Source organism: Gallinula chloropus (assembly GCF_964237585.1).
Source record: "Gallinula chloropus genome assembly, chromosome: 18".
NCBI lineage: Eukaryota > Metazoa > Chordata > Aves > Gruiformes > Rallidae > Gallinula > Gallinula chloropus.
The window spans coordinates 2,143,836-2,159,386 of NC_140103.1; the positions used below are offsets into that span (position 1 = coordinate 2,143,836).

Consider the following 15,551-nt stretch of genomic DNA (forward strand, 5'->3'; position numbering starts at 1 on the left):
CTATTAGCAGTGTGTTCCAGGTGGGGTTATCTAATGTTCTCACAGACAAGATAACTCTTTAGGAAAGAAAAAGGCTGTTTCCCTTTGTTATATTTTTTGGGTTTTAAATTTTATTTTTACTTCTTTATGCAACTCCTTTTAGTTTACTGAAACCAAAAGCTCCAAAGATACTTATTGTTGCTTCTGAGGAGGTAGCTTCTCTTAAAGGCTGCTGTCTGTTGGAGTGCCAAGCCCTGTTTGTGCCCCAGCGATGACGCTGCTGGTGTCAGTACGTAGCAGTGACAGTGGCATGGAGCAAAATGTTCTGATTGAATTGCTTTTTGAGTTGCAGACATAAGGTTCTCCACCTGAGCTGTAGAACTTTTTTTCCTCCTCCTTTTTATTCTTCTCACTTCCTGTGGGAGGATGCAGGATCCTATAATTCTGTCACTCTTGGTTTTGTGCCTCATCGTACTGAGGCCACGTCTGGGATTCTCTGGGACAGTTAAATTCTGACAAACCACTTCCCCAGCACTGCTCCCATACTTTCTATTTGTGTCAAGCCATTTCCCTTACGCTCCCAAGAATCTAGGGCATGGCATGGAAAAAAGCCTCAAGATCTGGGTAGAATGGCTTAGCCTGTACTGATGGATATCTACACAGCAGCAGGAGAATTGGATACACGAGTATCAAGGTCCAGGCTGCTGTAAACAATACAGAACTAGGTCATAGAGTCCTCTGGCGACATTCTTACAGAGTATTAAAGTTGACTTTAACAAATACAGATCATTTGTAGCAAGGCACTACAAACAATGCAAAGGAACTGATACTGAGAAGTCCTGGTTGGCTTTTTTTTCCTTCCTCCCTCCCCTCCCACTGTTTCTGTGTCTTGATGATCCTTATACATACCCTCACAGAACATTAGTAGGTATCAGAATTTTTTACCTGCAATTTCCTTTTGAGTGGGGGCATCCCCCATCACCCTGTACATAGTAAGTTCACCTGTTAATATGTGTCTGTTAGAAAAAAGCAATTTTCCAGAAGGATTCTAGTAAATGAACTTGGTAGCACTTGTGGTCCAGAACCTTGCCGTGCAAAACCACAACAGCACTGAAGAGTATTTGACTTCTCAAGAAATCTGCAACCTGAAGCGTTTCTCTGTGGGGGGAAAAAATGTGAATTGCATTTTGTGCAGTGACTTTCCAAAGCATTTTTGCATATCCCAGTGCTGGAAGCTGCTGGTGTTAGCGAGCTCGTACACTAGAGCACACTGTGTTTCACATGGGACCTGCAGAGCAGCAGTGAAGGGCTGAACACAGCTCCAACATCTGCACCAGCCTTGGGAGACAACAGGTTGGGCATAGACTGCTTTCCAGGTTCATCCAAACGTCTTGCTTTGGTACAAAACACCCTCATAGTCTCTCCCTTGTCTCAGTTTCCTGGTTTCATACTAGGTACAGCTAATACCATGTGCTAGGAACAGGGCTTCCTCATACACACCAAAGCCACTGAGAAGAGTTGCTGAAACGATGATGGAATTCTCTTTATCTTGTGTTGGGTAGAAGGGTGGCAGTTGCATGCCAGGCTTGAGGAGAATGGTGTTAGGTAGTAGCTGAGGCACAAACCCTGTGCTTTGTTTAGTAAGTCTGTGGTATTTGTACAATATCTGTGCATGGCTCAATGTTCCCCAGTTTTGCTAACACTGGATATGGGGTTGTGAAGAATCGTCACTGGTGGAAAAAGGCTCTGAGGTATGCAGCATTTCATTCTGTACATTAGTGTGTAGCATGAAAAAGAATTTCTCTGTAATCATTATACAATGGCTTTTAAGTAAAATGACCTTTTATCTGTGCTAGTAAGTCCCTACTCATGGTTTTTTGGTTGTGCTTGTCAGTTCTGTTTCTCTTCCATACTTTGGGGAGGGTGTTTACTACTCTAGGGATGTGGTCATGTTATTTTTCTTTATGAATGCAGTTTGTTGACTCTCACAGTTTCAACCCAACTTTCAGTGTAATTCTTTTCCTTCCAGGTTCGTGTGATGAAAGACAGTGACCCATCCTGGAAGCCCACTTTTATTGTAAAACCTGATGGAGGGTGCCAGGGGGATGGAATCTACCTCATTAAAGACCCAAGTGACATCAGGCTGACAGGAAGCATCCAGAGCCGGCCAGCTGTGGTCCAGGAATATATTTGCAAACCACTGCTTGTGGACAAACTGAAATTTGACATTCGTCTTTATGTCTTACTGAAATCTTTAGAACCCTTAGAGATTTATATAGCCAAAGATGGACTATCTAGATTTTGTACAGAGCCCTATCAAGAACCCACTCTAAAAAATTTGCACCAGGTTTTTATGCACTTAACCAACTATTCACTGAATATCCATAGTGGGAATTTCATCCACTCTGACAACGTAAACACTGGCAGCAAGAGGACTTTCTCAAGCATTCTGTGCAGACTGTCTTCCAGAGGAGCTGATGTCAAAAAGCTGTGGTCAGATATAATTTCACTGGTGATTAAAACAATTATTGCACTGACACCAGAACTCAAAGTTTACTATCAGTCTGACATACCAGCAGGAAAACCCGGGCCGACTTGCTTCCAGGTAGGCTGGAATTTCTGCCAGGAATGCAGTTACTTCTGTGCATGGATTAATCTCCTGGATGTTTCATTCCTTTGTCTGAAAGCTTGCTGTGGTTATGTTGCTGATCACTGATTGGATGCATCGCATGAGCCCAGAGCTTAAATTCTCCCCACCCCGATTTTAACTTACAGATCCCTCTCCTGACCTTTGTTACTACTTGCTTTAAACATATGTGGAGAATTTTCTGTGGGAATCAGGTGTTGATAGTAGGAGTCACTCTGGTTTCTATCTTCTAGATATTGTAACTGTGAAGCTTTGCAGCTTCCTAGTGCAGCTATGGTGGTGGCAGTTTCTACAACTCTCTTGTCTCAGGCACTAAGATTGTCTCCATGTTGATGGATGCAGTTTTTTGAGGTGTGGGTAGTGTGAAAGTGGCTGTTGGTATCAGAGATGTCTGGTTTCAGTAACTATTCAGCAATGTAGTGTGTTTCTTAGTTACTTCTCTTCTGTCCTTCAAATGTTCTTTTTCCTGAATGTTGACATATGGATGACCATCGTGTTCTCTAAACACTCTGAGTGGGACTGAAGTAACACATCGCTTGTTATGCACAGATTTTAGGGTTTGACATTCTCCTGATGAAGAACTTGAAGCCCATGTTACTAGAAGTAAATGCGAACCCCAGCATGAGAATAGAACATGAGCAAGAGGTAAGACCTCACAATATGGTATTGATAATGGAAAGAAATTCTTTAGGTTTGGTTTTCTAGTCTTTTTTTCCCTGTTTTGAAGGATGAAAGCTGTCTGCTAATATGAAACCTCCAAGGTTCTCTGTAATTTTCTGCTTTGAAATCATTGCTAATCTTATACACTGGAAATATGACTTATTGGAATTGTGAAGGCTCTCCATCATCTTTGTCATAAACACATTTATTCATCATCCCCTGCAGTTGACTTAATTGTGTTTAGGGGATTGCTAATAATTTTCTTCATATTTATATACGTAATATAAATGGTAACATTGGCTGCAATCTTCTTTTTAACATTTCAATTTACCAGAGAAACTTGCCAAAAATTCTTGTAACGTCACACTGAACACATTAACCTATCTTTGATTTCTGTAAGAATTATTTTGTAGGCTGTCATTGTGTATTTAAAACACAGGACATGCATGAAATTTGAGCAAGTATGGAATAACTAATCTTTAGTTCTATACTGAATAATTGTATCTCTTTAAATTACAAAGCTTTCTCCTGGAGTATTTGAAAATGTCCCAAGCCCTGTTGATGAAGAAGTGAAAGTAGCTGTTATCAGAGATACTCTTCGTCTAGTGGACCCTCAAAAGAAGAAGAGAAAAGATACCCAGTAAGTGCATTGACTTTATGTGGGTTTTGCCTTGGTACCTTAAAATAATTATTAAATTTAAATACTTTTTCCCCAGTTATGTTTCTTTATCCAGGACAAGACATTCCTGACTGTGACTCCCTTTGCATCCACAGGGTTAATTAACTCTTTCAAAAAAGCTTGTAGGATCTTAATTGGGGGCGTGGTACAAAGGGAGTACTGGGATTTGTGGATCTCCCAGGGAAGGCTGAGAGAAAACCCCATTTTGTTACACTTTCTATGTAGTAGCAGCAAGTGTGCTGCTGCTGAGTCCTGGCTCAGCACTGGCCACTTGGTGTGCTGCTGATGGGCACAGCAGAAGTGTGGAAGGAGCCATGCAAGTGCTTTAGCTAAAGGAATTGTAGAAGTCCACAAGCCAATAGTAAATCAGGCTTTATCAGTTCCCCAGAATATCTTACCTTTGATTCCAAACTGATGCAAACAATTTAGCAACTCAGGCTTACCTATTTGTATTTATTTGTACTTTTACTTGTGGTTTTTTTTGTAATTCAGAGCAGTCACAAGATGCAAACTTGTGTATTTTTGAATTTGCTGGTGCTTTGGGTCTGGCTGGGATGGAGTTAATTTTCCCATCGCAGCCCTTGGTGCTGGGTGTGGGTAGCAGGGTGTTGCTAACACCCTGGTGTTGAGGCTGCCAGTGCTGGCACAGCACCAAGGCTGGCTCTCCAACACCCCCCTCACCAGTACACAAAATCCTGGGGGGGTTACACAAGCAGGACAGCTGACCCAGGCTGACCAAAGGGATATTCCAAACCATATGGCGTCTGCTCAGCAGTAAGAAGCTGAGGGAAAGGAGGAGGAAGTGGGAGCATTAATTATTTATGACATTTGTCTTCTGGAATAGCTGCTATGTGTACTGAAGCCCTCCTTCCTGGGAAGTGGCCAGAAATCACCTGCTGATGGGAAGTAGAGAATAAGTCTTTTGGTTTTCCTTTGCTTCCTTGCATGAGCTTTGCAGGGGTGTTTTATTTTGCAGATGTGTCTCTTCTTTTTTTTTTTCCCATCTTAATTTATCAGTCTGTCCTGCTGAGGAGGGTTGTGATGATGATGGAGCAGTTGGGTGAGCACCTGGTGTCCAGCCAAGATCAACCTTCCACAGCCTGAAAGTTGCAAATTACTCTGAGTTGCCCCTTTGGAGCTGAAAAGTTCCAATATTGTATTTAGAAATTGCTTCCTTGATCTTTGATAATAAGCATAATTAAATCTGTGATTTAGGAATGAGAGGAACTGCCTGAAGCAGCTTCCGCTGAGATGCTTGTGGTGGGATCAGGCTGAAAGAATATCTTCTTTTTTGCTGAAACACCTCGTCTAAAGTAGTCTCTTGGAGACATGAGAGGGAGACAGTTATTTATTTATTTATTTATTTCTGTTGTTCCTAGAAATTCTTGCTTATAGACCTGCCTCCATACCAGAACATTGATTTTGTTGTTCTTTTGGCACTTAGAGGCAAGCTCAACTATGTTACTCCTGTTGGGTAATTCTTTCAAGGGCAAAATCACTGTCCTTTTGTAGCCAGAGTCCCATGAACAAGACATGATTGATAGTACTTACAAGTTCTGTATTATTGTAATATTGTTATAAGATCAAATTATCCTTTCAGAGGCAGTGCTGCACAGAGAGGTTGCTGTGGTCAGGGTACAGAATGACTTGCAAAGTCTGTACTGTACAGTGTTACCTGTCCTCAGCCTGCACCCTTAGGAGAACTGGAGTGCACGGAGCTGGAAAGCAATGAGTTTTAACCTGGAGTTATGTAACTGGTCATGCCTCTTTCTGCTGAAGCTCTCAGGCTCTCATTAACTACTTATAAGGTATTGTGGGGGAAAGGCAAATGATAATTACAAATAAATTCCTGGAGAACACCAGTGTGTGTAACACTCACTCAACTGAGGAATCTTCTCTGATTATGCTTTGAGTCCTAAATAATTTATAACAGGATTAGTGGGTGATGTGATTGGCTCTTCACAGCAAGAATTCATCAGTGATGCAACTTCTTTCAGGAGAATCTGGTTAACAAAGCATCTTGTAGATGAAGATCTGCAGGTCTTCCCCAGAAATTAATTCTGTTTCTTACTGCAAAGGGAACTGTCCTGATAACTCTTTGGATATACAGGAACTCAGTTGTGACAAGTGCCCACCCTCAGCTGCAGTTCATCTCTTCACCTCTTCTGCCTCACCTTCCCTAGCCCAGGCTTCGCAGTGCTTTCACTTTGTGCCCTGCCTCTCATTTCGGTGTGTTTCAACCAGTTCTCTGCACCCACGTTCCCTCCCACTCCTGCCAGTAACTGCAGAGATGTGGCATCATTCCTCTGCTTGCAGGATGGAGACAAGAGCTAAATAATTGCCTGGAGCTGGAGAGTGGTAGTTTACCTTTCCACTGTCATGCTGCTGCTGGTCTGATTGTGCCTGGCAGCGGGGGAAAGCAGAGTCTGACCTACTAACGGAGGAGAAGACGGCTCTGAAAGAATGTCTGTTCTGACAGCTAACCAGCAGCAAGCATTGCAGACTCTAGTTTTGATGTTAATTAGGTAATGGATGTTAGTTAGTTAAAGTTTTAATGATAGATGCCTGAGTTTGAGCATATAGGGGAAATACTGAAAAGTTTGAGTTGCATCTCAGGTAAATCTCTGCTGTGGAAATGGATTTCATTCCCTTCTAATTATGTCCCAGATTAAAATACATGAAACATCTAAATGTGAGTGAGTTTTAGAAGTCATCCTGATGTACTTCATTATCAGGGAAGATTAGCAGCTGAATTATTTTATTTTTAGTTTAATTCTTCCTCATCTTTATGGAGTATTGATTATTATTTTCTCCCTTCTTTCATGTGCTGTAGAACGTTAAGACAAACAAGAGTGGTTTATCATGCCACACATGTATCTTAATTTTTCCAACATGATTCCAGTCTTTACATGCACCAGTCACTAGTAATTATCTTGGCACTGCCAATAATTAGTCACTGAAAATCTGCAGTGATATGAGATTAAATGAATGTACTTGTATATACTTAGTGGCAGTCGTTCCACAGTATGACTGATCTTTTCTTAATTTTAACAATTTGTCTTGGCAATTTAAGTACTTGGGTGTTTTCTTTTACTTTTTTGTTCTTACTTTAAAAACTCCAAACCCTCCAGCTAAAAATGCATGGTTATAAAAGGAGGGTTCTTGATTTTGGGGGGTTTTTACCCCTCAATATAAGTTTCCAGAAGCCAGAATGTAGAGCGTGTTTTGCCCTGGCTCTGGCTCCTAGACAGGTCATATTTTCTTGCAGCATCTTTAATTTGGAACTGAAGTTTCACTCTTAATTAAGAAATTGAAGCACTTAATAAAATAATATGGAAAATACTGACTCTTTGCTGTTGTTTGTGTGGCCATAACGTTCTCATGGTTTTTAAGGCTTGAGTTGATCATTGCAATCATCTCGGCTGATGAGAGGCTGGAACAAACACCATCACTTGGGGCTGAGCTGTTTTCTTGGAAAGATGGAATTTTCAACTCCTCCATAAATCCGTTAAATACGACCAAACAAAGCTTCCTTTCTTCTAGCATTGCTAGGGAGTGAATTCGGGGGGTAGTGACTGCCAGTGATCTCTATTTCTGCTTTGAATAGCTGTCACTGCTGATATTAGAACGTTTGTGTTGTTTTTTCCAGCTTACGCTTTTTCAGCAGTGGTGGCTCCCTTGACTGGACTTTGTGAAGACTTTCAGTACCAGATTAGCCATCTCCTCATCATGTCATCAGGAAGGACCTTTCCTCCTTGAGTGAGGCATCCCATGTTAAAAAAGATGGGGAAATGTAGGTTTTTTTACTTAACATACTCAAAGCATCCTGTAGAGCAGAGGGGCATGTGTCCCTTTGTAGGGCTGGGACACAATCCCAGGATGTGCTTTTGTCCAAGTCCTTCATAGGCAGCAGAAAGCTTGGCTGTGCCTGACTGAGTAAAATCCTAGTCATGTGGAAATATAAGGTAAGGGGTTGGACTGTGCTCTGATGTCTGTACAAGGAAACTTGGGTAAAGCTTGTTTACCCTTAAATTTGCTCCAGATTTACTTCATGCACCTGAGGTGCTGTGTGCAGCCTGCTGAAGGTGGGAGACTTCACCTAAAGGAAATTTGCACGATTAAGTGAATGGTCTAATGACACCAAGCAACATTTAAAGTAAATCAACGTTACTTATGTAAACAGTAGTTTAATTAAGAATAATCACTGATGCAAATCATTGTTTATACTGTGACTCCAACAGAAAATCCTCTTGAAAAGGGTTTGCAAACTGCTACTTTTTTGTGGCTAATTTTGAAACTTAGTGGAATGCTTTCATTTCAGTGTAGAATTATTAGCAATTTATTCTTTTTAAAACTGTGTTAGATGTGAGGAGCAAAAACGGAGGCTCAGTCTGGAATGCAAATATTGTGTCTTCCTCCCTGGCTGTTTGACTGGTGGGATAATTGCAAGCCCTGGGTATCATCTGGAGCGAGTCTGCTCTGAATGTCGTAGGAAGATCATTTTTATCATCTCATCAGTGCTAATGACCTGCTTTCCTGTCCTGTCAAAAATATTTGTGCCCTAGTTTATTAATGCTAATTAATCCAGAGATAAGAAGAGACTTCTTTATATTTTTCTTGATGTTTATTCTGTGTCCCAGTATGATCTCTTGCATTTACATGCCTGATTTTGTACATATTTCAAGACAGAAAACAAGCATTTTATTCTTTTGACAGAGAAAGCATAGCATTATGTCGTTTGTCATTAGAAATATGAGTTGCTCATGGAATAAAAATCTGCTTTTTTCTTGCTAGAGATGATGAAGGTGCAGCCCCCTAAGTAATATAATGACTTATTCAGCACTGAAACAGCCATTGACAGAAGAAAGAATTGCAACACTTTGGAAACAGAATGTAATTTAATCTATGGCTGTTATAAAAACAATCAATTCATTGTGCCCACAAAAACGAGTGGTTTTGGTTTATTACCTATTATGGGATTACTGTTTCTTTCCTACTTTATCTTTCCTTGTGTGGCATTCTCTGTACATACCACTTGAGTGGTTTTGAGTTCAGCCTTGAAATTTATTTGTGATGTTCTGATGATTTTTTTTTTCTTCTTTTAAAAATATGTCAGGTACAATCCTCTCCTCTGGATTCCGTGGCTCTAGCAAATGTCAAATGTGATCAAGTAATTTTCTGAGCAGGAGGAACCCCAATGTAGTATGTCTCATATTTGCAAGATCAGCAGGCAAATGCTGGCTGATGCCACTCAGGTCTGAGAGCACCTTGTAAATACTAATGCATGGCAGCTGGGCTTTTCATCTTGTGTGGTTAGGAAGAATTCCAGTTAGGGTTTTGTAGAACTTACTGTGAAGAAGATTTTACTTTCTTCTTGCACAAAACAAGGTGGTTCATTTTTTCTACTGTGTGGATTGGGCTTCTCACTTTAAATGACTTCTTTCTCTGATGTAGGATGAAATGAATGGTTTCTAGGAGGCCAGTAGGTGACCTCTGTGAAATGAAACATGAATGAATTTCTGGACATTCTTCTCAGGTACATCCTGCCTTAAATCTAGCCTCTGTTGAAGTGGCAGCTTCTTCAGGAGGTGGCTCCTGCTGTGCTGGTGACTGATGGGTCTAACCTTGGCTGCTGAACTTCAAGCAGAACACGGGTCGTTCCTTAAACAGGCCTCTCCATAACGTTTCCCTTCTGTGTGTTTCAAAGGCATTCCCCAAATCCTAATGCTATTCTTCATTTCTTGACATTGAGGAGCAAATTTGTACTTCCTTAAAGAAGGGAAAAAAAGGACAAAGCCAGGCAATACCCATGCATCTGCCTGCCACTTATTTTTTAGATGTTTTCTATTTGGTTTTGTAACCTCCCCTGATGTTTGTGTCATGTTCAGTGGAAATATGAAAATATACCAGGCAGAGATGTCTGGACAGTATGATTATCCTAGATTTTGATGATGATAAAGTCATTCTTACCACTGATTACTGTATTTATCTCACTATCCATATTCTAAGGGTGTGAATGTGTGACAGGGCTGGTTGAAGAGGGTCAGAAACTCAGTGCATGAACATCTGGAGGGACTGAAAGGGAGAACACTGGTGTCGCTGCTATCACTGATGGGAAAGTAATGACTGGTCTTGTATCTTACTTTCTGCTTCTCTGAGTAACTGTATTATGTTTCACAGGGATTCATTACTCAGTGTTGTCAGAGCCTTTTGTATTATAAGGGGTGGGTTTAGTGCTTATAAAAATAAGCTACGATGGAATCAGAGTTTTGGTTTCCATTTGCTAATTGACTGTGAGGGCTTTAGGTTGATTCCCATATCCCTTTTACTGCCACTTGGAAGTCTGGTCAGGTTTTCAGCTATTCAGACATTTCTCAAGCACCACTTCTTCATTCCAAGCCTTATTTCTGCCCAAGACTGTATAAACTCATATGTGTGGCTTTCTTGAGATTGATCTCTCTACTCTGGTTCATTTTGGAGGCTGACACAATTATTTTCTCCATCAGTCAAAATGACCCAGCATTCATATTCAGGATCATTCTGCCAAAGCCCTTTGAAAGTACATTGAATTAGAGCCTTTCTCTTTCCTAGAGGGCTTTTTGGGTTATTCCTTCATCAGGCAATCTGCCAGCTTCAGTATCAATTCTTGTCTGTTACATTAGCCCGTGTGGCTTTTGATGAGTTAGACGTGTGAGGGAGACTTTTAAATGTGATGTTTGTCAATGTTACTTCAGTTCAGATTAGTGAAACCTTAACTTTGTTTTTCTGTAGTTGGGGAGTTATTTATTTCTGCTGCTATTTCTCAACCTGCTCAAAGAACTATCCCCAACTGCTCTCTGCTCAGGTTTGTGGAGCAAATGTTACGTGGCTGCCTTGATCTTTGCCCTCTGTCCTTGCTTTTCCAATTATTTATCTGCTTCATACTTAAGAGATTTAATCTTTCTTCTGTTGATTAGGAAATGCCCTGTTGGCAATTCTACGACCCACAATGCAAGATGTCCCTCCATGAGGGAAGGGAAGGATCTGGTAGCACTTGGCTCAGTTCTGCGTTGATTTTAAGAGCCACTGAGAGGAAACACAAGGGTGATTAGTAGAACAACAGAAAATACAGGTCAGAATGGTGGCAAATAATTTGAACATGCTGTCCTAACATGGGAAAAAAAATAAAAAATCCAGTGTTAGAAGGAAGGTCAGGATATTTTATAAGTGGCTCTATTTCACACATAATCTGAAATGCAGAAATACATGAGCTTATAATAATAATCTCTTCAAAATAGCTAAAACCAGCCCCCTAATAGATACAGTAGGGATTCAGTAATTCCCTTCAGTGTTCCCTCTCTGTCAGAGCATTACAGGAACAGTTGGTGTTGTGAAAATAGCTCTGGACTAGGACATAAAATATGCAATTTCTGTTCCCAATTCAGCCAGCTTACTCAGTGGTCTTTAGACAAAACACTTTCCTGCTGTTCCCATTTTCATTCTGTAGTGAGTGTGATGCCTCACTTGTCCCGTGCATCACCAGAGTTCCTGAAGTCTGGTGGTAGGGGCACAGCCTGTAGTTATGCTTGGTGGTATGTGAGATCAGTTTACCTATTGTTGTGACATAAAAATATGACAGAAAATCTGTTTGCTTTTCTGGGAGACTCTAGGTCTGGTTCTACACTCTGCAGTAAATATCCTAGGTGGTTATGAAGGCTTGCAGAGCATTCCTCACATTCTGCCAACCTGGTTGTTGCCAGTCATCTCTTTTACCTTCCACTTTCTTCCATGCAGTCCCTGCACTTTCTATACAGCATCATAACTTGGTGGGTGGTCTGCTGTTTGGATATTTGGGATAATTAGGATTTTAAAGAAGTGTTTTTCCCAATATCATTCTTTGATGGTGTTAGTTTTATCTTCTCATTTTTACAGCTCTTTGCTAATAAAACAGAGAACTTAGAGGATACCATTGGAGTGCACAGAAACACAGCACTAATTAGCACCAGGCTTGGCAACAGATTAAGTTATGATTATTCCCATTTAACATTCACCACTGCAGAAAGTGCTGGTTTTCATAGGCCAGTTCTGCAACTTGGTCTGTGTTGGCTCATCTGTTGTATTCTCAGCACTAATGTCTTGAATGTAAATGCCACATTTTACCTTCACCTAATGAGTGAATTCAGTCTTTATTTTGAATCTCTGGACGTGACCCGTGTTGAGGGACAGCTGGAAGTGCTCAGAGTGTACTAACCAGCAAGCTGATGACAGGCACAGTTTGTTTAAAAAAATTTAATGGATGAGAATTGGTATAGGTTGCAGAATTATAAAACGTTCTGTGTTCAGCACTGTGGAATTAATTGGAGCAAACCTGGAGTATCTTGTGTGGTAATTGGCGTGCTGCAGTGCCCCTGGCTCCGGTGTGAACTGGAGTCTGGGTGTATGTTACCCCATCAGGAATGGAGACGAGTGTGTCCAATTAGGCTTGAATCACAATGTTTTGAGATGCAGCTAATCTAATTACATTTTTATTGGCATCTCCTTTCTTTTGGTCTCTAAAATTCCTAGTGAGCACTAGAGGAAGGATTGGAAATAAACTGTGCAACGTGCCCTGTCAAGAGTGCTTCCATAAAACCTGAACTTTCCAAACATTCTAATATATCAAAAGTGCTACAGCAATTACATCCCTTAGATATTCACACCACATTACATTTTAAGTTGATCATTACAAAGTCTTTTGCTTTTTTTTCCCCCCTCATAATGATGATACTTAAATGAAAAGAAAACCTTTGTGATAAAATACAGAGGGAAGGAAGGTTTTATCAGGATGTATCACTTTCCTCTGGTCTTTGTAGTGCAGCCACAAAAGTTGCTGTAATCTTCAAGGTTTGCTCCAACATAAGGGAGGTCAGGAATAAAGTGGGGTGGCTGCTTCGTCGCCTTCCAAATGGCATATAAAGGAATGTGGAGGCAGTGGGTCTAAATACATCTTTGAATGCAGTTGTTTGATTAGAGATTGCAAGTGAGTCTTAATGGTGATAGAGTGTGGCTTCAGGCATGCTGTGTTTTGCATCCCTCCTCACCGCTGGTTGGCAGTGATGGCTGGGGCACCAGGAGTCCCACTGGCTCACTGAGCCCGAATAAAAAGCCTGGTAGGGAGGCTTCGCGGTGCTCAGCGGCCTCATCCTGCATCTCACAGCACAGACATTGGAGCTCCTTTAGTGTCTGCTCCTGCCCTGGCAGAATTCTAACAAAGTAGGCTGCTTCTGTGGTGTTGTGGTCTTACTGGTTGTTTGTTTTTTTCTTTAAACATAAAGCTTTGCTGTGTGGAGATGTTTGCCGGATCCAGGATTGCTGATGGCACTGAAAATTCAGATTGAGTGTGGTCAGAGATTTGCACAGGTTGCACTGGGCAGGATATAAAACAAATAGCAGTTTTGACCTTATTCATCAAGTACTTAAGTGCTACTTAAGTGTTTTATGGAGCGTAGCTCCCCTTACCTTTGAAAGAGTGAAATTGCTGTCATTTTTAAGGCCACCTTTTACTTCAGAGGTAAACTGCCTTGCAAAAATACTGTGGTAAAGAAGTCCTTGATGGGCTTAACTCTTCTTTCCAATGTTCATGGCTTCTGATATGTAGCCTTCAAGGCTGACATCTCTTCAGCCTGAAAGGGTTTAGTGGGTTTGTGTTGAAGAAGGTCTTAATTTCCAATTAATTTTCAGTACTTGGCTCAGGTTGTTTTTCGCAGCCTCAGTCACCTAGGCATCCATCCAGCTCTGAAAGTGTGACATGTTTTGTCAGAGAGCGTTAATCTGGGCTAACTCTTGAGAAACTGTTGTGTAGGGAAAGCTAACCAAATGTATTTGTGTCTGGGGAGTCTCCTGAAGGGAGCACCAGGGCAGAGGAGAACACAGCTTAGTGTCCCGGCTAGCCAGGACAGACTGCTCAGCATCTCTCCACAAAAGGAAGTAACTTTCTGCCTGTAAACTTGATTTAATTGAAATCTAATTTTTTTCCTCATACAGGGAGAGAAAATAAGCTTATTCTGCCTTCTGTACTTGTTCTACAAGTGCTGTCTTCTGTCTTCTGCTGGGCTGCACTAATTGCAGCCCATCTTTTGCAGAGGAGGAGGATTGCTTCTTTTGCTAAGGAAACCGCTCAGTTTTTTAAATTACATTTTGAAGAGCTAGTATGACATCTTCTTGCTTTGGCTTTGCACTAATTTCCTTTTTAGTTTTCAATACAAGAATGCTGTTGTGTTTTGAAGCTAAAACCCGCTTTTTTTTCCCTCTGTGTCTTAAAGTGTGGGGGGGAAACAACATCCGTGTGCCTTGTCTGCAGTGGGTTCACTGAATTCCTGTTCTCACAGGGAAGGTGATTAGTTGTTAGGCTTGAGTGCAGATTCTTTTTTTCCCTGACACTTCAATATGTTAATCATTGGAGCTGAGGTTCTGTTATCAGCAAAATAATCTTCACCTCTACTTACCCTGTAGCTTGCTAACATCGGCTACTTTTGGGTGGTACCTGACTTACTGCAGCAGTAGGGTTTCAGTATATACCTTTTTCATGGCTTTTGTGTATGCTGCAATTTCCATTGTTAACCTGCAGTTAAATACTACTTGAATGAAATTTGACAGTCAGATTGTTAGCTTAATTGCCTTGTCTAAAATCAAGGATTTGTTTAATTTGACCTTTTTTCCCTTTTACTGTCTTGAATAGATGTTTATACTGCACAGAAGCAGCTCTGATTTAAATGATTTTTTTCCAGTTAGTCTATAATGTGAACTCAGGTAACTTCTAATTTACTGTAATATTTCTCATAGTAAATTACTCCCCACCAGGTAGTTTTCCTAAAATAAGGGTACAGTTGTTGACTGCACAGATGAATTGCAGTGTATATAGTGTGTATGTGTATCTCTGTGTCTGTATACCCAGCATGCCTGTGTTGTATAAGATACAAAAATGTCTTGTTTCACCTGTCTCCTTGCCATCTTCACAAGCTGTATGTTATGTGTACCTAAAACTGTGACCGACTGGTAGCTGTGGTTACACAAAATGGGTGGTATGAGCCTGGAATACTTGGTCTTGATTTCCAGGTCTGGCTTTGTAAATCCTTCTGTGACCGCTGCCTTGCAGCCTGTCCTCTCTGTTCTCTCAGGAGTGGCACAAGCCACCAACAAATTGATTTTAAAAAAATACCATTTCTTGCAGCCTAGATGCTGTTCTAACAAGTCGATCAGCCAAGGGCATACTGAGGTGTCTCACCTTCCTAATAAAAGAAACAAATCATTTCTGTGGAGCAGGACGCCTGGGCCAGGTAACAGGCTTATTGAAGTACCAGTAAAAGGCAGTAAACGAATGCACAGGCACGGGGTGTATCCCTGAACACCAGCAGAAAGTTCCTCTGTGCACAGGCCTTCCAAGAATTAGTTATTTGAGTGTATTTAGCTGCCATGGTTGAGAACAAGAGAACTCGTAGGGGCTTGTGAAGCTTGGTGCTGGTGTTGCCTGTGGAGCAGATGTAATGTCTAATTAATTACCCCGTGCCACTGCGAGGGTAACACCTCTCACTGATGTGTTTTCATTTGGTGCAAACCATTAACTCACCC

General features: G+C 41.1%; 1 protein-coding gene across 1 annotated transcript in view; it reads left to right on the forward strand.

Annotated features, from left to right (window-relative positions):
* Positions 1 to 15,551, forward strand: part of TTLL11 (tubulin tyrosine ligase like 11) — a gene marked incomplete at both ends in the record, with an annotated part of 43,157 nt that overhangs the window by 12,968 nt on the left and 14,638 nt on the right. Inside the window, 3 exons of the mRNA XM_084272634.1 lie at positions 2,009 to 2,584; positions 3,176 to 3,271; positions 3,808 to 3,926. Of these exons, the coding sequence (XP_084128760.1) occupies positions 2,009 to 2,584; positions 3,176 to 3,271; positions 3,808 to 3,926 (791 nt within the window). The remainder of the gene's footprint in view (positions 1 to 2,008; positions 2,585 to 3,175; positions 3,272 to 3,807; positions 3,927 to 15,551) is intronic.